We start from the raw sequence: 23,931 nt of genomic DNA on the forward strand, positions 1-23,931 counted from the left end.
ATTGGTGGATTCGCAAAGAGAGGCCAAGGATAAGGCTGATCCTTCAGAGGTTGTCATTTAATAGGCGGGCGGGCACGGGGGATGCGTGCTCTCACGGCATAACTAATAGTGTAGTAGGTGAATAATGCTCCCCATTTCTCTCTGACATGCTCGATTTTTGTTGTTTACTGTTTACCTTGGGGAGGAATATATTGTGCGGGAGGGAGAAGCCGGGGGCATGTTTGAAGGCCCTCCTCCAGTTTATTAATAATCTTATTATTTAGTGGATTCTTTGTCTTTCTCTTTCCCTCTCCTTTGGGGCAGTTCCTGGGTGACAGGCACGCTGTTAGTGGGGTAGGCCGTAGCCATTACAGTGGTGTGGGGTTGCGGGTGTGGGGGGGGGTTTGTTATTTTAGTTTGTTTTGTTCTATGGTCCCTTTCTTCTTTTTCCGTCTGTCTTCGGGAGGGTTCTTTACCTCTTTAGTAGGGTTGGCTGTCTTTCTTTCCCTTTCTCCTTTTATTATAAGGCTTCTACACTCAACTATGCCTTTAGGCCAGTGGAGGGCGGGTTTTCGGGATGGTGCTCTGCTATATCGCTTGCTGTCGTATTGTTTTTGCTCTGGGTCCGCCTCGGCGATTGTATTGTTTTGACAACAGTATGGTTCATCAACTGATTCTGTTTGCTCCGCGGGGTACGTCCCCCCCTTACCTCTTCTTATTTTATTATGTGGTGTGACGCCATTGTTCCTGCAGCCGTTCCTACTCTACATAACTTTAAAAAAAAAAAAACTCGTATATCCTTATGCTTTGCAGTGCGCACTCACACATGTCGTATCTATGATATTGCTTTCTTCGGTCGTGTTCTTGTTTCTACATCCTGATTCATTTGATACGCTTGCGGCCGGCCCCTGTGGTTGTGGGCCTGCGCATGTACTATTTTGCAAGTTTCAATAAAGATTTTAAAAACAAAAACTCACATATCCTTATGCTTTGCAGTGCGCACTCACACATGTCGTATCTATGATATTGCTTTCTTCGGTCGTGTTCTTGTTTCTACATCCTGATTCATTTGATACGCTTGCGGCCGGCCCCTGTGGTTGTGGGCCTGCGCATGTACTATTTTGCAAGTTTCAATAAAGATTTTCAAAAAAAATTTTTTTTTTTTAAATGTGGCCTTAATCATTGCTTTATGCATTATGTACAAATGTTTCAGGGTGGATATCTGGCACCAGGGCTGCAAGGGCAGATCCTTCAGAACGTGTGACGTGTTTGCAAATACTCCATGGTATAGTGACAGTCCTTTTGGCATAGTTCAGATGAGATGAGGACTGTACTTAACATTTTGTTAACCGGGTCCTTTGGAATGAAAGCGGTTCTTATAGGACTGGGTGATTGTGTTTTTCACGTCTGAGCGCTCGAGTTTAAACTATTTCTGTGCTTCCTAATTTTGCTTTGACGTGTGTTCTACACTAGCACAGCAGTGATAGCTGATTTGTGTGAAGTGGCCCCAGTGGAGCCACACGCCAGCAGGCGTGGAGCGCAGGTCCCATTTCCTCTCACCACGGGAAGAGTTTTATATCCCATGACCCATGTGGATATCTTTTGTCTTTCTTTGAATTGGGGATATTCTTAGTAGCCCCCGTACATATCCCTGTATTGGGCTGCGACTACTGCAATGTTGTAATCTGCCCCATGAGAGGATGCTGCTGGCGTGTTTTGCCATTCCTTGTTTTTTTTCGCGGCCGCGCGGCACTCTTCCCGAAACAACTTTGTTTTATTTCATTGCCACTTGCCTGTTTACCTTGCTTTACAAAGTGCGTACCTCTGGCAGTGTTTTGGGTTGTATCTTCCCCCAGTGTTTGTAGTCTGTCTGTGTCACTGTTTGCTTACGTTGTTTTGCTCGTGAATAAGCTATTAGTTGGATGTGTTGTCACCCCAAGTGTTCTGTACCCAGGATTGTCCGGGTTCCTCCCACTCTGCCTGCTTGTCCTTCTGAGTTTTAATTTGTAGATGGTTTAGAAGACCATAGTGTTTTCAGGAACGTACTGCAGGCTGCACAATTTAACAAAGACTATTCGCCTCAGAGACCATTGCATCTGTGACTGTTTTATTTTGCACATTAATATTTTCTTGGCTTCGGGTGCCTCCTCCCTTTGTTCTGCTCCTGTTGAAACCGTGTTTTTTTCATTAGAAGCAGATGACTAAGCACCCGCTGCATGAATGATTAATTTTATTATGTTCGTCTTTGTCCACCGCTTCTTTCTGCCCTGCCCGTTTCTGTCATCTCACTGTCCTGATGTGTCCATGAACATATCGGTCTTAAATTTCAATGTTAACTTAGATATCTGAACTGGAGACAGATTTTACAGAAAATGCATTAAAAAACGTTCAAAATGTATATATGGTGCGGCACCATTATTTATTATTCTCACAGCTTCTCTACGGGTGTTTTACTCACTCATTATTTTGTTGTTAATTTTACAGGATCATATATTCAGTCTACACGTTCTTCCTATGGTCTATCTATATCACTGTCGTTGTATTCCTCAGTTCCCTCTTTAGTTGTAGCCCAAAGCCTGCTGTAGCTGTTTGTCGAGGTCTCATGGCAGTCATTGGTTGCAACCATTCAGCAGGCTTTTGACAAAGGGCAGCAGTGCTGCTCGTTTATGCTGGAATAAGCCCGACACATTTTGCAGATGTGAACACTTTAAAAGTAGTTCACAAATGCAATGATTTTGTTCTGTTTTTTTTTTATTTTCTTCATTTATGTAACTCCCCCTCACTATCTGAATGCTGGATCACTCCTCTCCAGCACATCCTGCTCTGGTGCACCTTCCTGCATGTTCTTTTTTCTTTACATTTCTTGCTTCTTCGGCCATTTGTGTCCACACATGAGTGATTATGATTGTACTAAGTGTATGTGCACTACAGTGGACTATTTTTAACCTTTCATGTTTTTATGCACTGTGTATATTTTATGTGTGCTGTTATACTTTTATAAGAACCGAAATAAAGATAGATATGAAAAGAGTGTCTCAAACTAGACCTGTAAATAGTGCGCCTCTTCTGAGCCTAACCTGCTGCGGACGTGGAAGCTCCGCAGGCCTCAAAGTCTGCCTGAGGCAGGTTGGGCAAGATCCGTACTCTCCATGATGTCAATCAGATTTATAGCATCCTTGTTCAGTTAGAAACATAACACCTGGTAGCACTATTTACATCAGAGTTTTACACAGGTCACCTGTGCAGTCGCCACAATCTCGCGCCTCGCTTTCAGTGCTTGTTAAACTATTTTTAAGCTTTAAAACGTTCAATTTCTATTGTAAATGCTTGAAAAAATATAAAATAATTGTCTTGCTTGACAGGGTCTTTGTCAAGGTTTGTTTCAGTATCTGTTCCTGGTGGCCTGCAATTTAATTGTCTCTGGAATTGAAAAGTGGAGTATTTATTAGCGTGATTAGTGTCACCTGCACTACTCTAGTCAGCATTCCAGGCCTCTTCCCTAGGGCATCTCTGTCTCTTACATTTCCCTGATTAAGTGATTGATTTATGGTCCTGCACTATAACCCCATGAACAAGAAACATAAATGCACAGAATACCTCGTTGTGAAGTGAGGAACTGGCCACTGATGCCCATATCTTTAGTTTTTCCAAGTTAAGAAATGCTACAAAGATCAATGTCATTTTTCAGGTATGAAAAATGCAATGCAGGCTTTAGAGAAACAAGCTGCCTATAAATCTAAGACAAGCGTATATATTTCAAAGTAGGCACAAAGTTATATAAATATACTGTGTGCCAAGCTATGCCTGTTGTATGAATAGGCCCTGACTTAGCACATATCTAGGTGATTTTTAAGATGTACATATACTTTTCCTTTTTATTTTTCCTCTTTCCTTCTTTCTGCCTTGCTGTCCCCTCCCTTCTCCCACTAACACCTGACATTTCTCTATTTTCTCTCCTCCTCTCAACCCCCAGCACACAAAACGCCACACACACAACCCCCTATCTATCTTTCGCTTCACTCTATCTATTGCCCTCACTCTATCTATCTATCGCCCTCACTCTATCTATCGCCCTCACTCTATCTATCTATCGCACCTCACTCTATCTCTCTATCTCCCTCACTCTATCTATCGATATATCTATCGCCCTCACTCTATCGCCCTCTATCTATCGCCCTCCCTCTATCTATCTCCCTCCCTCTATCTATCTATCTATCTATCTATCTATCTATCTATCTATCTATCTATATCTATCGCCCTCACTCTATCTATCGCCCTCACTCTATTTATCTATCGCCCTCACTCTATTTATCTATCGCCCTCACTCTATCTATATGTCTTTCTATCTATCGCACTCACTCTATCTATCGCCATCACTCTATCTATTTATCAAACGCCATCACTCTATCTATCTATCGCCCTCCCTCTATCTATCGCCCTCCCTCTATCTATCGCCCTCCCTCTATCTATCGCCCTCCCTCTATCTATCGAACTCCCTCTATCTATCGCCCTCCCTCTATCTATCACACTCACTCTATCTATCTATCTATCGCATCACTACAGCATCACTCAGCACCACCACAGCATCACTCAGGGGCACCACAAAATCACTATGCGCTACCACAGCATCACTGAACGCCACAGCATCACTCGTCGCCACCACATCACTCAGCGCCACCACAGCATCAATCTGTGCAACCATTCAACAGCAACTGCTAACACCAGAAACGGTCGCTCCCCCCCCTCCTCTCCTCTCCTGGCTGGTATCGTATTTTTGATGCTGAATTCTGCCTCGCATTTCATTTTATTTTCATTGTATTCTGGAATTTAAAGCTGCGCTGCGCTTTGTGACACTGCTGTGCCTTGCTGCCTTGCTGCCTAATAGAATTACATCTCGAGTGTGGTGCTGCCTAATAGAATTACATCTCGTGTGGTGATTAGTTATTAGCCCTGCACAGCGCTTTCTAGCTTCACCTGATATAGCGCTTTCCTCTGCTGGCCTCAGATAGTCTTGCCCTGCATAGCGCTCCACTTTCAGTGTGGCTTTTGTTGGTTGAGACGCTCGCAACGTCTGTTTACCAGACTGCCATTTTGTTGATTTGCTGACCGTCCCTGACCCTCCCTGGACCTCGCTCCCGCCTCTCTGCTGCCCCTCCCACGCTCCGCCCCTCCACTATCCATATATGACTAATGCATCAGCGCGCAGCGTTTCGCGCCCCAATTGCGCCAAAGGTAAGCCCGTCTACGCCCGTCCGCGCCGAGACCGCGCCCAGCGCCAGACCCCCTGGTTCCCATAAGTCCCAGCCCACTCGCATCACTTACGATGCCAACACCCTCCTAGCCCTTAACCATGGTCGCTCCCCCAACTGCGTCCAAGCCGTTCCTGGACACACCCATGGACCCTTCTCTTGCAACTCCTGCAAGTTCGACGGCACCAAAACCAACTCCTCATCCACCAACACCAAACAGAGACCTGACACCAACCAGCTAAAATGCATCCTACTCAACACCCGCTCGGTCCACAGACACGCCATCGACCTTTGGAATCTACTAGACACCAAATCACCGGACGTCGCCTTCCTAACAGAAACATGGATGAACGCCTCCTCAGCCCCAGACATCACCATTGCCATCCCGGAAGGATACAAGATCATCCGGAAGGACCGCATCAAGCAAACAGGAGGAGGCATCGCCATCGTCCACAAGAATTCCATCTGCATCTCAACCAGCTCAGACGTCAACCTTGCCAACACCGAACACCTCCACTTCCAGATCCACACCGACCCCAAGACCACACTCAGAGGCACCCTCCTCTACCGGCCTCCAGGACCCCGTGCACAATTCAGTGACGACATCACTGACTTTATCACCCCACACGCCCTCCCCTCCGAGGACTACATTCTATTGGGAGACCTCAATTTTCACCTGGAAAAGAGCAATGACAGCAGCACCACCACCCTTCTGGACAATCTTGCCAACCTCGGACTCAAACAACTTGTCACTACCCCCACCCACATTGCAGGTCACACACTCGACCCCATCTTCACCTCCAGCAAACATGTCTCATTCAGTCACACCACAGCTCTTCATTGGACGGACCACAGCTGCGTTCATTTTACCTACAATAAGACCACAATCCACAACCATCCTCAACCTACCCTGCGAAGAAACTGGAACAAAATCACCATCGACCAGATCTCCTCATCGCTTCTCCTAAACCCCCCCGCCCACTCCTCAAACCCCGACCAAGCAGCCACTAACCTCACCCAATGGCTATCCAACAGCGCCGACATCCTAGCACCGTTGAAAAAACGTCAAAGCAAACTAGGCAGCAAAAACGCCTCTTGGTTCAACGATGATCTTAAGAAATCTAAGAAACTCTGTCGATCCCTTGAGAAGGCCTGGAAAAAAGACCCAAACACCAGCACCAGAGACGCCTTCAAAAACGCCACCCGCATACACCACCAACTAATCCGATCTGCCAAGAAAGCCGCATTCAAAGATCGTCTAGATAACAACGCCCACAACAGCAAGGAACTATTCAACATCGTCAAAGAATTTACCAACCCTTCAGCCAACTCCAACGACATCACCCCCTCCCAAGCCCTCTGCGACTCCCAAGCTTCCTTCTTCCACAACAAAATCGCAGACATCCACAACAGCTTCGACAGCCGACTCGGAGACCAACCCACCCAACCTTCCGCAGGACCTTCACCCCCCTTGAACATCCTTAACGACTGGAACCCAATCTCCACCGAGGACATGATCCGCCTGATGAACTCCATCCACTCAGGATCCCCAACTGACCCATGCCCTCACCACATCTTCAACAAAGCAGACTCCATCATAGCACCACACCTCCGAGATGTCATCAACTGTTCCCTCAACTCCGCCACCTTCCCGGAAAGCTGGAAACACGCAGAACTCAGCGCCCTTCTGAAAAAACCCACAGCTGACCCCACCGAACTCAAAAACTACCGCCCCATCTCGCTCCTTCCATTCCCGGCCAAAGTCATCGAGAAAGCTGTCAACAACCAGCTCGCCGCCTTCCTCGAAACCAACAAATCACTCGACTCCTCACAGTCTGGCTTCCGAGCCAAACACAGCACTGAGACCGCCCTCATCGCAGCCACAGACGACATTCGAACTCTACTGGACAATGGAGACACAGTCGCCCTCATCCTCCTCGACCTCTCCGCTGCCTTCGACACAGTCTGTCATAGCACCCTTCTACAGCGCCTCAGAAACGTCGGAATCCAAGGAAAAGCACTGGAATGGATCACCTCGTTCCTCACCGGAAGAACCCAGAGAGTCCGCCTCCCACCATTCAAGTCAGAGGCCTCTGAAGTCATCTGCGGCGTGCCACAAGGATCGTCACTCAGCCCCACCCTCTTCAACGTATACATGAGCCCCCTTGCGGCCATCGCTCGCCAACACAATCTCAACATCATCTTCTACGCTGACGACACTCAACTGATCCTCTCACTCACCAAAGACCCTAACACCGCCAAAACCAACTTACACGAAGGAATGAAAGAAGTAGCCGAATGGATGAAGCACAGCCGTCTGAAACTGAATTCAGACAAAACAGAAGTCCTCATCTTAGGCACCTCCCCCTCCGCCTGGGACGACTCTTGGTGGCCAGAGGCCCTCGGGAAAGCACCCATCCCGACGGACCACGCACGGAACCTGGGCGTCATCCTGGACTCCTCACTCTCGATGACCAAACAAGTCAACGCCGTTTCATCTTCTTGCTTCAACATTCTTCGCATGCTCAAAAAAACATTTCGCTGGATCCCCACCGAAACTAGAAAAACGGTCACCCACGCACTGGTCACGAGCCGCCTGGACTATGGAAACACCCTATACGCCGGTACCACCGCTAAACTCCAGAAAAAACTCCAACGCATCCAGAACGCCTCAGCCAGGCTCATACTAGACATCCCGCGTAAAGAACACATCTCTGGTCACCTGAAAAACCTCCACTGGCTCCCTGTACATAAGAGGATAACGTTCCGCCTCCTCACCCACGCACACAAAGCACTCTACAAACTTGGACCCGAATGCCTCAACACACGACTGTCCTTCTACACCCCCACCCGTCAGCTACGATTCTCCAACCAAGCCCTGGCCACTGTTACTCGCATCAACAAAACCACCATGGGAGGTAGATCCTTCTCCTACCTGGCAGCTAAAACCTGGAACTCACTTCCCACTCACCTTCGCCTTACTCAGAACCACCTAGCATTCAGAAAGCAACTCAAAACTTGGATATTCGACAAGTAATTCCCCACCCTTCCTCAAGCGCCTTGAGACCCTATGGGTATGTAGCGCGCTATACAAATCTATTGACTTGACTTGACAACTGGTTCAAATATGTTCTCTCAATGTTTCAAGCTTTATTACAAATGTCACAAAAAGATGTTAATATTTCACTTCTGTTCTTAGATTTTCTTCACAATAAAATACACTGAACATAATCTTCACAAAAGTTATTTACAAAAGTTTAAGCTATTGCTATTATAAATTACAATACCTTATATCGAAGTATTATTTATTTAAAAAAATAAAAACCATTGTTATTTGTAATATCAATACATCTAAGTCACGTAAATACAACACATATTGCATTACAAATGCTATAGGTGTCACATTTGCAACAATTATCACTATTGGCATTGTAAATGACAAAGCTATTAATTTCACTATTTTCAAAACCAACACATAAATAAAATATTTGTTGTTTACAATACCAATAGCTCAAACTTTCCTAATGCGAGACCTATTGCATTGCAAATGCTTGTTTGTTGTTGCAGTTTTGTATAGCACGAAATCGACACAAAGGTATCAAGCCCTTTACGTGAGCACTAGTTGCATTACCCAAAGACACATTTATTTTTAGGTACAGGGAGAAATACTTCTCCCCCGCCCCCTTGGCTGTGCGGGTATTTGTCTGACTTCTGTTGCGGTCAGAAGGTGGACTGCTCTGTTCAGTAACTATGGGAGTTTGACAAAGTTCAGCACCTCTGATAGGTCCAAAGGACTGGGCAAGGACGTAACATGGGAGGGGACAACTCTTCAGGGGCCCCAAACCCTTCAGATGGGCCCCATTCCTCCCAAGGCCATTGAATGCAGTATAATCTTGCACTATATGCTTGGTCACATAGAGACACAATGTAACATTGACACAGGGCGGGGAGACGTAAACCCTTGCTTTGGGGAAGATGTGTGTAAGGTGAACAGGTGAAGGGTTCTCTCCTTTCCCATCATAGTGGGGATGAGCGACTTGAATACTTTTCAGCTTCATGAGTCGTGCTGGGTGTCGGGTTGAATACCACAGCTCACATGGTCGGGTTGCCTCTTTCTCTCATATATTAATCAGACCCTCCAGCATTTCACGATTCACGCAAAAATTACGAAATCATCATACTAGCGATATGGCCACAGTATATACAATTTTGGCTGCGGTATTTACAAAAATCTACCGGGACACAGCAAAACAAACAATGCCCTTTTATTGACTGCACGCACACGTCACTACGCGACACCGTCCACTATCTGCTTCCTCCTGGCCAAGCTGTGAGAGGTGACGTTCGCATTACAAATTCCCATTTCGATTCATGAGGGAGCAAGTCGGTTTCCAGCCATGGGAGCCTTCTGTGGCTTATTATCTATCGGAGGGAGCACTGGAGTGTAGACACATGCAGGTCATCAATTGCATGGCCAAGTTGTGTTACATATCGGTGACTGGACAGAAGCAGCAAAATACCATTCGGGCAGCACACTATACTAAATGTAGATTTTTAGCTTATGTGTTTTAAGCCACAACCTTAATCACATCGGCCACGCCCCTATGAGAGACCCCCCCCCCCCCCCCAGGTGTTTCATCCTACTTAAAGCCCTGCACAAACCCCTCTGCTGTTACTTAATTGCTGACTTCCTTCCTAACCTAAGTCCCGTGCAGATGAAGACGTGCCAATTGATAAAGAACAGACACTCTAGCCCGAGGCAAACACTCCTCTTGGGCCTCAGGGTGTAGCACATTCTGGACGGGTCCCGGCAGGGGTGCATACATGGGTGCTAAAACACCCCGGGGAGAAATAGGGCCCCCTCTCCTGAGGTGCAGATGGGAGCTGTGCTTTTGTAGAGCAACAAACACTTTAAACATGCCTATTTCACAGTGGAAAACTCTGCTAAATCAGTTTACATTGATTTAAGTCTGAAAAGGAAACATTTCAAGTAAAATTAAGTGCCGCAATAATGCCGCTAAATTCCCATTTTTGTGGCGCTAAATTTGCAAATCTATGCTGCAATATCCGGGGGGGGGTTCTGGGTAATGCACCACCTGTACAGTGAACCACTCGAACCCTCTAAAGTTCTGGGTAGAACAGAACATGGCAACAGCCATAATGGATGCCCATCGTACACAGAAATTCTCCCATCTCAACAATGGATGACTCTCTTAGTAGAGTTTCTTTTTTTAATTCAGTTTTCTTGCTAAGTTGTTCACCACTACGAGACCTGGAATTGTTCTCCCCTCATTGGGTGCCTTGAGAACCAGGAAGTGAATTTAGTGGAATTCTTGACTCACTCTTTTGAACCACAATCATTTCATCATACAGAAGCAGTTGTTGACTTCCCTATGTGAAAAGCATGCTCTATGCGTTTTTGTGAAGTGCTGCTGGAGAACATTGCAATTGAACCACCTGCACGGCCCATTTGTTGAAAATAGATTTTACACCGAATGTTGCTCAGAAGCCAAACATAATCCCACCTAGCACCCCACTGACCCACCCAACCCCAGTGGTAGCAGTAGTGTTACCATCCATAACAGTATGTGGTATGACTGAGGCAGAGCAATGGCTGAAGGTATGCCAGATCATCCAACATGTAACATACCTTTTACTCCTGGGCGGTCGGAGAAGTCAAACGACAGAGTAAAATGAGACCCTGCAGGTTTGTGTGGTGTTTGGATAGCCTGTGTTCATTTTTATCTCCATAATATCGTCTAGCTAAAAGCCCCCATAACTTCTCATGAATGGTAATCTCAACATGCTGTACAATTTATACTATTTCTGCCTTCAGCATCAAACCCCATACCAAGTGCCAGCCGTATGTAGAACCCTGCTCGTCCCTTCTCATCCCAAATTGCAGTTTGATTGCTAAAAGATGTATTTTTCTGAATTAAAGCCTTGTTCTTAAAAAAAAAAAACTGTTTGTGTTTACGCCTTCTGACCCACCAGAATAGATTTTCACATAGCTGCCTGATTTGGTTCCTCTTCTTCAATGCACAACCTATGGACAGAGAAATGGTAATTAAGTCAATCTGCTGGCACTGGAAGTTCCTTGCCCTGAAATGGTTGGCCCCAATACAATGGTTGACTGCTTTGAGCCAAACGCCATTCTCCACCTGAGCCCTCTCACCTGTAAACTGAAACCTATTGGTGTACATCTAACCTGTTCTTTCCCAGCCTTTAAAAACAGCCTAGCCATCTCTTTTGGGCCCCACTTAACCATTTAAAACCTGAAGCAGCACAATTCACAGATCTTGTTCTTGATTCCCTGGCTAGACAGCAGGAGAGCTAAACAGGAGCGACAGCTCGACTTAATTTTCACTTCAAAGACAGCACGATGCCTGTCTTGCGGGTACAGATTCCTCATTCCTAAGGTTTGGGACCAGGAAAATTATAGCATAGACTGGCCATATTCAGTAGTAATTTTATTTTTAAGTAGATCTGTTGCCGGTTATTATACCAGGAGAGCTGATTATAAAGGCAGATTCCGTGCATTATCAAATATTCTAGCTTAACCAAGTTTATCGGAGCAACAATCACTAAAGATTTGTATGCCTAAGTCTCACAAGACTCTGGATTTTCAGACGGGCTCAGTGCTGGAAATGTTTTGCATGTTATAAAGAAACCAGATTGGGTACTCTGTTTACGTGACTATAAAAGTTGGTTATCAGAGTTATTTTGATGATTGAGACATGGGTTTATGCTCTTGAAAGATCAGTATGTATTATTCTTCATTAGGGGATTTTCTCAGTCACTTTGTGGCCTTAGTGACTAGGTTATTTAGAGCAACTTGTGGCAAATTGATTAGCCAGTTTGATCAGGACCACTGCAAACACTCTCATACACCTTACTGTCTGTATTTTGTTCTCCCTGCAGTTCAAAAAGGACGGTATCCAGACCAGAGAAGGGGAGAGTGCCACTTATAAACCAATCCATCGGTGCTGCAGCAGCAACAGAGAACAAGAGCAACATGGAGCTATCTGATGAACAGATTGTGATAAAAGCCCGGGATGTTGCCATGCGTAGGGGATGGTCATTTGTAATTGAAATCCTTCTGCGCACAGAAATTGAATCTTTTCCCCATACAGTCCCTAACGAAGGTGAGCAGGAAAAGTTGGGGAAGTTGGAAGGATATTGTCCGCAGAGCCCGCATAAGGCTGACGATTTACGGGCAAATGTTGATAAGTCCAGTTTCGGTACATCCACAGTGGATAGTAACAATGAAATGCCCAGTCAGGAATCTAATTTCTTTACATCTGCAATGGATAGTGACCAACCGATGGTCAGCCAGGAATCTGAAGATGAAGAGGAGAAGACATCAGATGTGAATGTTCCTGGGCTAAATATTGCTGAAGTAGGTGTTCAGAAGAGCGAGTTATTACTGACTGAGGACAGTAGCTCGACAATTCCTTCTTCGTGTAAGAAGTCCACGATCCAGAGAGAGGAAGAATGCCATGTAGAGAAGCCAGTTATGCACGCCAAGATACTAGCGTTCATTGATGAGGTCAGCATTGTGTTTAATAAATGTTTTTTTGGCATGAAGGCGTCTACTAGTGCTCCTGCACCTTTAAATATGGATTTCAAAGAAGGTCGGTCCTATATTTTACCAGACCGCAGCATGTTAGACTCTAGTGAGGATGCACAAACAGAGGTTCTCTCTCTGTCATCAGAAAACGATAAGGAAATGACAGAGCAAGAAAGATCGACAGCTAAGTTGGCACAACAGAAATGTACAACAACGAGTACAGAAGGGGCAGTCGTAGCAGCACCACAAATGGCTGCCACAATGCCAGTGCAGGTAAAAGCACTGGGAGAGCAACAAGTAAGTAACATAGGGAAGAGACAAGGAGTTTTTCCAAGCGGAGATGGGCCAGTGCCATGGAAGAAAACAGTGTACGGGGCAGAACAATATTGTTATTATTGTGGTACTCAGGGTCATTTTGGGGGAGTATGTAGTGCGAAATACAAATATGAGAAAGCACAGGGATGGCTTGCTCTGCAGGGCCATTTGGGTCTGCAGCAAATGCAGTGGGCTCCCCAACAACCTCTGCAGGATCAGTGGACCTTACAACAGAGGCAAATGTTATGTAATACGCTCCAGGTAGTCGGAAATACTTCAGGAGGGCCAACACCGGCCTACATGGGAGGAGTAACAGTACAAGAAGGTTATTACTTTTCTGCAGAACCCCAATGTCCAGAAGGAAATCAACCAATAGCTGTACACAATGAGGAAGCTGATGGGCAACCATTATATGTCCATTCCTATTGGTAACCCACAGATCAGATGAGGAACCCACTGTGACAGTAGTCATAGAAGGGCACCCCTATAGATATGTGATTGATACTGGGGACATTAAATCTTGAATACAGAAAGGAACGCTACCAGTTTCTCACATAAAGTGGACACACAGGGTTTTCTGGGGCCATCAAGTGGGTTCCTTTTACTGAATCAGTGACCATAGAAGACTTGTTGATTGAAGGATCATTGTTACATTCCCCAGAGGCACCGGTCAATCTTCTTGGAAGAGACCTGATGAGTAAGCGGAATATGACCATTTGTTTGTTTTTGTGGAAGCTGGGTCAATGGTATATTACGCTCCATGTACCAGGCAGAATGTTCTCACTCGTAGCTCATGAAGACTTGGGACAATAAGTCAGAGAAATTCCTGTGGATATTGAGGCCTTTTTGCGTGGCATATATATGTCTTGATAGCGCATGCATCAGCGCTATTGGGGAAAGCAGTGCAGATACCAAAATAATTATTGTTCAGACGTGACAGGCCCGTGGATACTATAGAAGAACTTGACATGGTATTGGATACAGTGGTCCTTGAAATAAATCCATGTTGAGCATTATTGGTATCTTTTCACAGAAAACCAGTAACGTGGGCATCAACGGTATTTACAGATCCAGCGGTTAAATTGAGAGACCTAGAGGAAGAAACAGACCAGTAACGTGGGCATCAGCGGTATTTACAGATCCAGCGGTTAAATTGAGAGACCTAGAGGAAGAAACAGACCAGTAACGTGGGCATCAGCGGTATTTACAGATCCAGCGGTTAAATTGAGAGACCTAGAGGAAGAAACAGACCAGTAACGTGGGCATCAGCGGTATTTACAGATCCAGCGGTTAAATTGAGAGACCTAGAGGAAGAAACAGACCAGTAACGTGGGCATCAGCGGTATTTACAGATCCAGCGGTTAAATTGAGAGACCTAGAGGAAGAAACAGACCAGTAACGTGGGCATCAGCGGTATTTACAGATCCAGCGGTTAAATTGAGAAATCTAGAGGAAGAAACGTTTGAAGGTAGCCCATCAATTGAGCCAGTGGTATTTCAAATGGATGTTCCCCTTAGAGTACAGTTATAATACATGACCTTGCCAAAACATGCACAAGACAGTACAATAAAAGGAAAAGATTTGGCAAAACTACCAGTGAGCCTGTGAACAAGGGGACTACATGATGTGGCACTCATCAAAGGAGCCGAGCCAATGAAAATAACAAAGCCTGTAACGATACTGCCTGGGGTACGGCAGTATCCCTTATCCAAAAAAGCAGATGAAGGCATCTTTCCCTCATTACAGGTGTTAACTGAGCAGGGAATAGTATATGAGGGAGCCACACACTATAATATTCCGATTCACCTGATAAAAAAGGCTAAGGGGGGGAATGTTTATCCCCTGAATGACATAGCAATACCAGAATTTCCAGTAGCACCAGACCCATCAGTCATACTAAAACACATTCCTACTGATGCCGTTTACCTGCATGGAGGACACTATTGGTCTCCTATGCATGGTTGCAAAAAGAGGATACAAAGTGGACAACGACAAATTGCAGTATGCACACAAAGAAGTTCATTATTTGGGGCAGATAATATTCAAAGATGTGAGAGGGGTGAAACCTGGCAGACCTGAAAGCAGAGAAATATGCGCAAGCCCACTGCCCCAAATCAAATGCAGCAATTCTTATGACTTCGCAATTATGTAAGAAAGTTGGTATTTGATTATGCCACCCTGACTGCACCATTTCTGACTGCCTTAAGAGTCCCATACAAATGGGAACAAAATAACCTGGACTGATGAAAGAGCGAGAGTGTTTCAGGAGCTAATAAAAACAATTTGCAAATGCTCCAGTGTTGGGTATGCTTAACCTAAACTTTTTTTTTTTACCTCTTCAGTCATTTTTATGGAATGACGATGAAGGCTCTGCCTTCCCAAAAATGAGGGGTTGGTTGCAGACGCTGCCTAAATGCCTGTGTGATGCCATATCTAACCAATCTGCCATGCACTTTATTCTTTTTTGTAAATATTCTAATGATTTAAGAAAGCATTTTCAAAGACCGTTGTTTTAAGCTGGAAAGGGTTTTTATTACCAGGAAGCTTTTAAGTATATATGTGCATTGGACAATCTGGATATATACCATTCGGTTTTTACTTTTATTAGATCTGCCTTTTTGTAGCAGGAAATCCCTGTCATATTTTGAAATATTAACATATGAGGGCAGGCAATGAACTTGTATTGCGATATGAAATTAGATGTCCTAGATGCTATCATAGTGCTGCATTTTAAGATCTCAAAGTATAGCCTATTAATATGTAATGGATATTGTTTTTATAAAGTATTCTTGTTCTACTGTTTATGCTGTGTGTGTGAATATATATATATATATATATATATATATCATCATCAAACAATGGCTCAGCCTGCGAGGAGCACTCGGGAGGTCAAAATCATCCGAGGGTGCTGCCAGTACCCTGACCACAGAGTATGCCTGGCACGTTTCGAGTTTCTTCTTAATCATAGGCAAAAGTACTCACTTCACTCGGCTACAAACACTTTATTAAAAATGGTGGCCCACCAATGGGCTTCTAGATAGAAAGTCCTGGAGACTTATGGGACTTGCAGTGTTGTAGCCTGTATCTTAACCCCGATGGGTATGGTATGTATTAATATCCCACATCAGCCCTGGATGGGCCGCGAGGCAGTGGCAGTGTCCAAATCCGTGGGCGGCCTCCCCACATCAGCCCAACATCATCTATTGACCTCCCGAGTGCTCCTTGCAGGCTGAGCCATTGTTTGATGATGTTAACGTACCGGCTTCGGGTGTGGAGGATGCATCACCCCAGGGCACGAAGGGGGCTACAGGCGATATACACTTTTTTAATTTGCAGGTTTTTTTTTTAATGCTGAAACACAAAATGTATTTTAATTAATTTTTCTTACTTTGTATCGCTGATACTTTTATGGATATTATTGTATCCGAATAAAGAAATTGACAACAGCAGCTCTGTTAACACAGAAGTCCTCTATGGGACACAAACAATTGCCCACTTCAGTGGGCTGCTAGATCCTGTCATGAAAGGTCATTCATTATCCATGTGAGCAAGCACTCGCTACAGCAGCATTTGCAGTTCAGAATATCACCACAATAGTGATGGGATCACCTTTAAGACTATGTATAGCATGCAGCATTTGCTCTGTAACAAAGAAGCAAGAGTACTCTTACAACACCGATGTAATCTGGGTACGAAATAATACTTTCAGTACCATCTTTGCAAGTGGTTCGATGTCACACAGTTAAGCTAGAAACATTCTTTGCACACCCAGTTACTGATGAAAAACAAGTACACAGCTGTGCTAATTACATACCAGATGAAGAGAGTATGGTAGAGGAAGACCCAGGGAGTATGTTACTTTTTCTTGATGGATCCTCTTACGTAGACCAGGAAACTAGGACCAGACATTGAGGAGCAGTAGTTGTAAGACCTGAACAACCTGGATCATCAGATGCATTACAAATTATTAGCTAGATGCCACTACCTTCTTAATTTTCAGCACAAGCTGCTGAATTAGTGACCATCATTGATGCACTGCAGCGAGGGCTTTAACACTGCCATCCGAGGTGGCAGTAATAAAATGTTCAGCGCACACTAATCAGCAAGATCTTACCTCTAGGGGTAATGCTCTGAGAGTCTGGGCAGCAAAAGAGGCAGCTAACGCATCCCCAAATTATACTGACTGGTGAACACAAATTGGGTATGATGACAAGCAGAAAAAGGGATGTTGCAGATGACTTCCTCCTTACACAGAGGCAGCTAAATTACATTTGCTTGAATTGCAAGAACAAGCACCCCCTCTTGAACTGGTGGTGTGGGAATAGTCAGATTGCGTTCAGTAACCAACGGATTTCTTTTACAGACAAAGTACAGACAAGCTGGTAATGTCACAAGCCTTGCTGTACACAGCACTAGAATGGCTACACTTTCCCACACACACTGCAAAAGAGTATCTTCTTTCAGCATTGCAGACAGATTGGTTCCTTCCACAATTATCTAAAATTATCGCTATGCACATTGCAGAATGTGAGATATGTCAACAGTATAGTCCCAATCCATCCTCAAAAGTAATCACCTCAACAATACCACGGCCAACAGGTCATTTTAAACATATCCATTCAGAGTTTGTCAATATGATAGATGCAATAACTACAGGTACCTTATAATGGTTGTGTCTATTCTCACAATGGATATTTTTTTAAAGTATGCTTTTATTGACACTTTAGCAGCCATCTTTAATGATCGTTGTAGGAAGGTGGATACCTGACTATGGTTACCCCAGATTTTTTGCCTTGTGTTTAGCTGGTTTTTGACTTAGTTGGCCTGGGATCCTGCTAATCAGGGCCCCATGCTATCTGCTCTCGCTATAAAATGGACTCCATGTACCTTAGGTACATACCTAATTGGATATTGGATCACTCTTGTGAGTCCCTGTATAGTGTACCGTAGGTACCCAGGTCATAGGTGCACCCAAGGCCAACCAGGTGCTGCAGCATATCTTATGCCACCCCTGGCTGGCCATCCAAACTGACACAACTGGCTGATCACTCAGCTGTGGCAAGGTCGTGTAATCACCCCTTGCTTAGGTATAGTATTCCTATACCTACCATTATATATATATATATAGACACATATGCACCTATAAGTCACTCTTATGGCAGGCCTTAACAGTCCTGAAGGCAGAGTGCTTGGTTTTATGTGAGATGAGGCTCTAGCATGATCTGAGCCTGTCTGCAGCTTTCGGAACCATGTCCTTATAGCTGTTCTATGATCTAGCCATATCATATACTCTTAAGTGCATTATAATCCTCGCGGTTGAAGGCTAACTTTGGTTTGGCTTTATCAAAACATGTCGTGTAAGGTGTCGTACGCTTTGGAATACTACCCCCTCGCCAGTTCTGGCGACGGGGGTAGCATTCCACCCTTCTAGAGGGAGAAGACATGTTGTTCCTACTAATCCCGGTTAAAGTTTTTTTGTTTTTAAATTTTTATTGCGGAAAGTATAAAGAATACAATCCGGTAAATCCACCCACAGGCACTTAAAGATGAAAAATGATCAAATCGATCGTACATGGTATCACACAGCCATTCAGCCCACAACCTGGAGGTCAGGCGGCATAAAGTCGTAAAGTGTCAGAATATAAAAGCATAAAGGTTCGCAAGGAATAAAGGCATATTTTTAGCATCCGCCGTCTTTTTCCCCCTTTGCGGTGTTTCCTACCCTCCTGTTTATTTCTTTTTCGGTAAAAAACTTCCTTTTAGCATGTAACAGCAAAAAGTTCCCCCCCCCCCAACTTGGCATCGCTAGTGAAAACACGTGTAAATAGTTCGGTTACTTCCTCATGGTACATTCGGGTACAGACATCACAGTTATAAGCAAACCTCTGGGAATCAAGTCAAATCACATAGATAAACAATAGGGAACATTCGTACGCTTCCACCAGGGCACTACCCCAAAACAAGTCCTTCCTCCCCGCCTCCTGCTTTGTCCTCCTCGGAACCAGACTCCTCAGTTCGGCACTGGTGGCAACCGAGTCATCGTCGGGCAACCCCACAGCACACATTACCCTCCACGCTAGTAGGTCCTCCTGGAGCCTCTCATCCCTGTGTGTGCGCTGCATGTGTGTGTCCTCAGCCAAGGACCATTCCCTGACATCCTTAAGCCACAGGGACAATTCAGGGGCCCTCTGCCCCATCCAGGTAATAGCCACCCGTCGCCTTGTCAACACCAGTAGCAACTGCAGCAACTTATAGGATACATTTCTCTTTTTAGGTTTGGGGACCAGGGCCAACAGACAATGAAGCGCAGTCAAGGCAATCCGGAGGCCCGTGACACGCCCAATGTGCTCCACCACCTCCTTCCAGAAGTTCCGGACCAGCGGGCACTCCCAGGCCAGATGCAGGAATCCGGCTCCCCCTGCCCCACATCTAGGGCAGTTGTCCCGTCGATCCGCAGAGATACGCCTCAGAGAGACCGGGGTCATGTAAGTGCGATGTACAAAATTGAAGTGGATCAGTTTGAACCGCGCATTGCACGACACCTTCTGGGGCAGGAGCCCAATACGTTTGCGCTGTCCTGGCTCTTGAGCAACCCCTAGGTCCGCCTCCCAGGCCGCCCTGGACGGCGGGGCAGAGTCCCGTCGCATGGCCGAGTACAATAATGTGACCAACCGCCTTCCACTGCCGCAGGAGAGAAGGATGTTGAGGGTGTGACATAGCGGGGGTGCCTCTGGGAATTGCGGCCAGGTCGTCTTCGCCATCTCCTGGAGACCTCTATAGTGCAGGTATTGCCCCCCCGCCCAGGCCAAAGGCTTCCGTAGCTCATTCAATGGACACGAAGGAGTCGTCCGGGTAAAGGTCCGGCAATGTTTCGCATCCACCCTCCCGCCAGTCCCGAAAGGACATGTTCCTCCATAAGAGTCACCGGGGCCAAGATCCACACCGGCAGCTCCCTATGAAAGGGGGCCCGCCGCAAGATTTTCTCAACGAACCGTTGACAGACCCCTGCAGAGTGTCGCACTACATAGGGGAGGGCCTCGTTCGCTCCCCGTCCCCTCATCAGGGCCACCTGCAGCGCCTTCTCGTCCGCCCTTCCCGCCAAGAGTCGCAGTTCCCAATTGTCCGTGCCCGCGAATCACCTCGCGGCTGGCAGGAGCTGTTCTGCATAATAATACAGGTCAAATCTCGGAGCCTCTAGGCCCCCCTCCTCCCAGCTCCGGACCACGGTATGCAGGGCGACTCTGCTGCGCCCTCCTGCCCACAGCAAAGAAGTGAGCAGCGTGTTGAGCGTGCGAAATATGCGCGAGGGGAGCGGGCACAGGGTATTTTTCAGGACATACAGCATTCTTGGTAGCATCACCATTTTTGCAACCGCTAGTCGCCCCATGAGGGAGAGAGGGAGCGTGTTCCAGAAGGTTACAGACTGCTGCAGGGAGCGAAGCACCCGATCAGCATTGCGGGCCAGCAACTGCTCGTCAGACGAGGCCAACTGGATTCCCAGATACCGGAAGGCTTCCAGCTCCCATTGCGGCCCCAGACACGGGAGGCTCACACCCGGATCCACAGCACAGCCCGCCAGGGGAAAGATCAGGGACTTGCTAGGGTTTATACGCAGTCCTGAGGCCGCGCCAAAGCGGTCCAGCAACTGCAGTAAAATGGGCAGCGACTCCCTTGGGGACGTTAAATAGAACAGAGCGTCATCCGCATACAGGGAGATCACATTCACAGTATCTCCAACCTTGATACCCCACTGTTCCATCTCTATACGAATAGAGACCGCCAAGGGCTCTATCGCCAGGGCAAAAAGGAGCGGCGACAGGGGACACCCCTGGCGAGTGCCCCTTTCCAAAGGCCAGGCCTCAGAGCGGGCCGACCCAAGCCTAACTCTGGCCCGAGGTGCGCCATACAGGACCCGGATCCAATCGCAAAACACGGCCCCAGCCCCGCCAATTGAGCACCTCTAATAGATACCCCCAGCTGACTGTGTCGAAGGCCTTGGCCAGGTCTACCGATACCAGGACCTGGGGTTCCTCCCTACCACGCACCTCATGTAGGACATGGTTCAGGCGCCGCAGGTTCATTGCGGTGTTGCGGCCAGGGATAAATCCACACTGGTCCTGGTGCACTAGCTGCGCCATGTAAGGCGCCAGCCGGGTGGCCAGTAGTTTGGTAAGGATTTTCACGTCCGTATTAATCAGAGTTATAGGCCGGAACGCCGCAGGATCGCAGCCATCTCCTCCCGGTTTTAGAATCGTACAAACCTCCCTCTGATTCATGGTGGGCGGGAGGGCGCCACACTCTAGTGCCTCATTATAGACCCGCAGAAGGAGGGGTCGAGGACATCCTCAAATGACTGGTAGAATTCAGGCGGGAAGCTGTCACTGCCCGGGGCCTTAGCCCTCGGCAGGGCGGCTAATGCTACTCTGACCTCTCGGAGCGTTAAGAGCGCGTCCAGTTCCTCCGCAGCCTCCTTCGAGAGGGCCTGGAGTGTCAATCCCTGGAGGTAGGGCCTATAGGAGGCCTTCGTTATCGAGGGGTCGGCAGTATACACCGCCTGCAAGTGAGATCGAAGGACTTCAAGAATATCCGACTCCGAGTGCACCATGCCCCCAGCAGGATCCCTCAGAGCAACTATCTGCTCCGGGGCGGATTCTCTCCTAAGAATCCAGGCCAGCAGGCGACCAGACTTGTCCCCCTCACGGTGGAGACGCTGCCGATATTGGCCCAGAGTGTACCTATCCAGACGGGTAAGGATGTCATGGACGCACACGAGGGCCATCCTCTCCGACTCCAGATCCGAGTCAACGGGATCCGACAGAGACTGACAATGCCGAAGTCTATCCTCCGCGACCCGCAAATCCTGGAGCAACTGCTTCCGGACCCCATAGGTGAGGCCCATGCATGCGCCACGCACCACCGCTTTCAGGGCCTCCTATTTAGTCGAATAGGGCAGATCACTGCCCTCCCAATTCAGATCTACATAATTATTCAGGGCTGTCGCCACATGTTCTCTCCCCACCCGGTCCTGTAAGAGGTCCATCGGCATCCTCCAGGTCCGGGGACGGGAAGACTGGGCAACCCACTGCGCAACGCACGTCACTGGGGTGTGGTCCGACAAAAAAGTCACTGGGGTGTGGTCCGACAAAAAATCGGGCCTGGTGGGTAACCGTCAAGGAAAGGGACGCATCAATATTAGCAGCGAGGATTCTATTCAGCCTACTATGGGTGTTATGTGTTGGGGTATAACAAGTATACAGTTTCTGTGTGGGGTGGCCCGTACGCCACACATCTGCAGCACCCAAGTTATGCATCACCTCCCGGAGTTGCGTCGTCATACGCGGTTTCGTACCAGAACGTGGGGGGTGCCTGTCCAGATCTGGATCCAACACACAGTTGAAATCCCCAAACCAGAGGAAGGGGGCGTCCAGATCCGAAACAAGGATCTCCTGAAGATGTGAGAAGAAGTCAGGATCATCCACATTAGGGGCATACGAGTTTAAAATCAGGAAATCCCTACCATCCAACTTCACTCGCAGCAGCAAGTACCTGCCTTCTATGTCTGCCTCCGCGTACTGAACGGCGAGGGGAACCCAAGGCGCCACCCAGATCAGGACCCCCCCTGGCATACGTGGAAAAGGAGGAATGGAACACCTGGCCCCTCCATTTTTTGGACAGCTTCTGAGCACCCTCCTCATTCAAATGAGTCTCCTGCAGACACGCAATGGAGACCCCATGGCACCGGAGGAAGGAGAGGACCCTGTGTCTCTAAGTACAAGTGCCCAGTCCGCGCACGTTCCAGGTTAAGATTTTGTAACCCATAATCGGTGAGTACGCCCATCTGGGCTGGATGTGCATTCTCTGCGATTCCCCCACCCATGAGTCTGAGCAGTAGTACACTTGATGCCTTTAACAGTGCCCCTCAACAACAACACCCTCTCTCCTAACCATCGCAATACATCAAGCAAGATGACGGCAACAACGAAACATGCTTCCCTGCCCTCCCCCTGCCAGTGCCAGGACGTACACGGCCACCCCATCCACCCTACACAACACTCACTCACAAACAATAGAACAAAACCCACTCCACCCCCAGTTCCCTAGGGGACCCAAGTCCAACAGGAAAGTCTTTAGGCTCAACCAAGTGGAGCAGTCCCAAGTCAGACATTGCCCCAACAGACGTACCCCCAACCCACCATACAGCCCCCATCCAGCAAGATAAAAGTTCACCGTCCCGCCCAGCATCAGGAGGTCAAACACCCCAGGCCCGGGTATCAACAGCAAGGCTAAGAAAACCTACAGGCCGCCCATGTTAGAAAAAGACAATGCTCAGGCCACATATCACCTCAGGACGGGACCGTCTCTGCCAGCGACTCAGCTCCACCAGTCTCCGGGACCACCGAGGCCGTGAAGATCGTGTCCTGTATCGTAGCTTGTAAGGTATCCGGGACCAGTACATCCCAAGACCCGGGTGGGCCCAGGCCCCCCGGCCCAGTCTCCGCCGGCAAAGGATCCAGGAGCATTGCGCCGTCCTCATCCACTGTGATCCTGGGTTCCTCAGGAGTCGCTGACCCAGACCGGCGCCTGCGTCTGCCGTGGCGCCGCCGCGAAGGGCGAGTTCCCCACATCTCCCGGGGCCCCCACGTTCTCCTGGTGGAAGGTTGTCGCCTCAATCTCCAGCCACTGCCACACCTCCGCTGGGGACTCGAAGAAATGTGCCTTCCCCTGCGAGAGCACTTTGAGTTTGGCCGGGTACAACAGCATGTATTGCAGCTTCATTTCCCGGAGCTTTTGCTTTACCCCCAAGTAGGTTTTTCTTTG

At 47.4% G+C, this 23,931-nt stretch overlaps 2 protein-coding genes across 3 annotated transcripts in view; one reads left to right on the plus strand and one right to left on the minus strand.

Annotated features, from left to right (window-relative positions):
* Positions 1 to 15,405, plus strand: part of LOC144768704 (uncharacterized) — an 85,783-nt gene extending 70,378 nt beyond the window's left edge. The window contains exon 2 of the mRNA XM_078652570.1: positions 12,150 to 15,405. Coding sequence (XP_078508696.1) covers positions 12,244 to 13,545 — 1,302 coding nt within the window. The 5' untranslated portion in view covers positions 12,150 to 12,243 and the 3' untranslated portion in view covers positions 13,546 to 15,405. The remainder of the gene's footprint in view (positions 1 to 12,149) is intronic.
* Positions 1 to 23,931, minus strand: part of LOC144768705 (microfibril-associated glycoprotein 4-like) — a 676,294-nt gene that overhangs the window by 349,501 nt on the left and 302,862 nt on the right. The gene's annotated exons all lie outside the window — the stretch shown is intronic.

Source organism: Lissotriton helveticus, chromosome 7 (assembly GCF_964261635.1).
Source record: "Lissotriton helveticus chromosome 7, aLisHel1.1, whole genome shotgun sequence".
Lineage (NCBI taxonomy): Eukaryota > Metazoa > Chordata > Amphibia > Caudata > Salamandridae > Lissotriton > Lissotriton helveticus.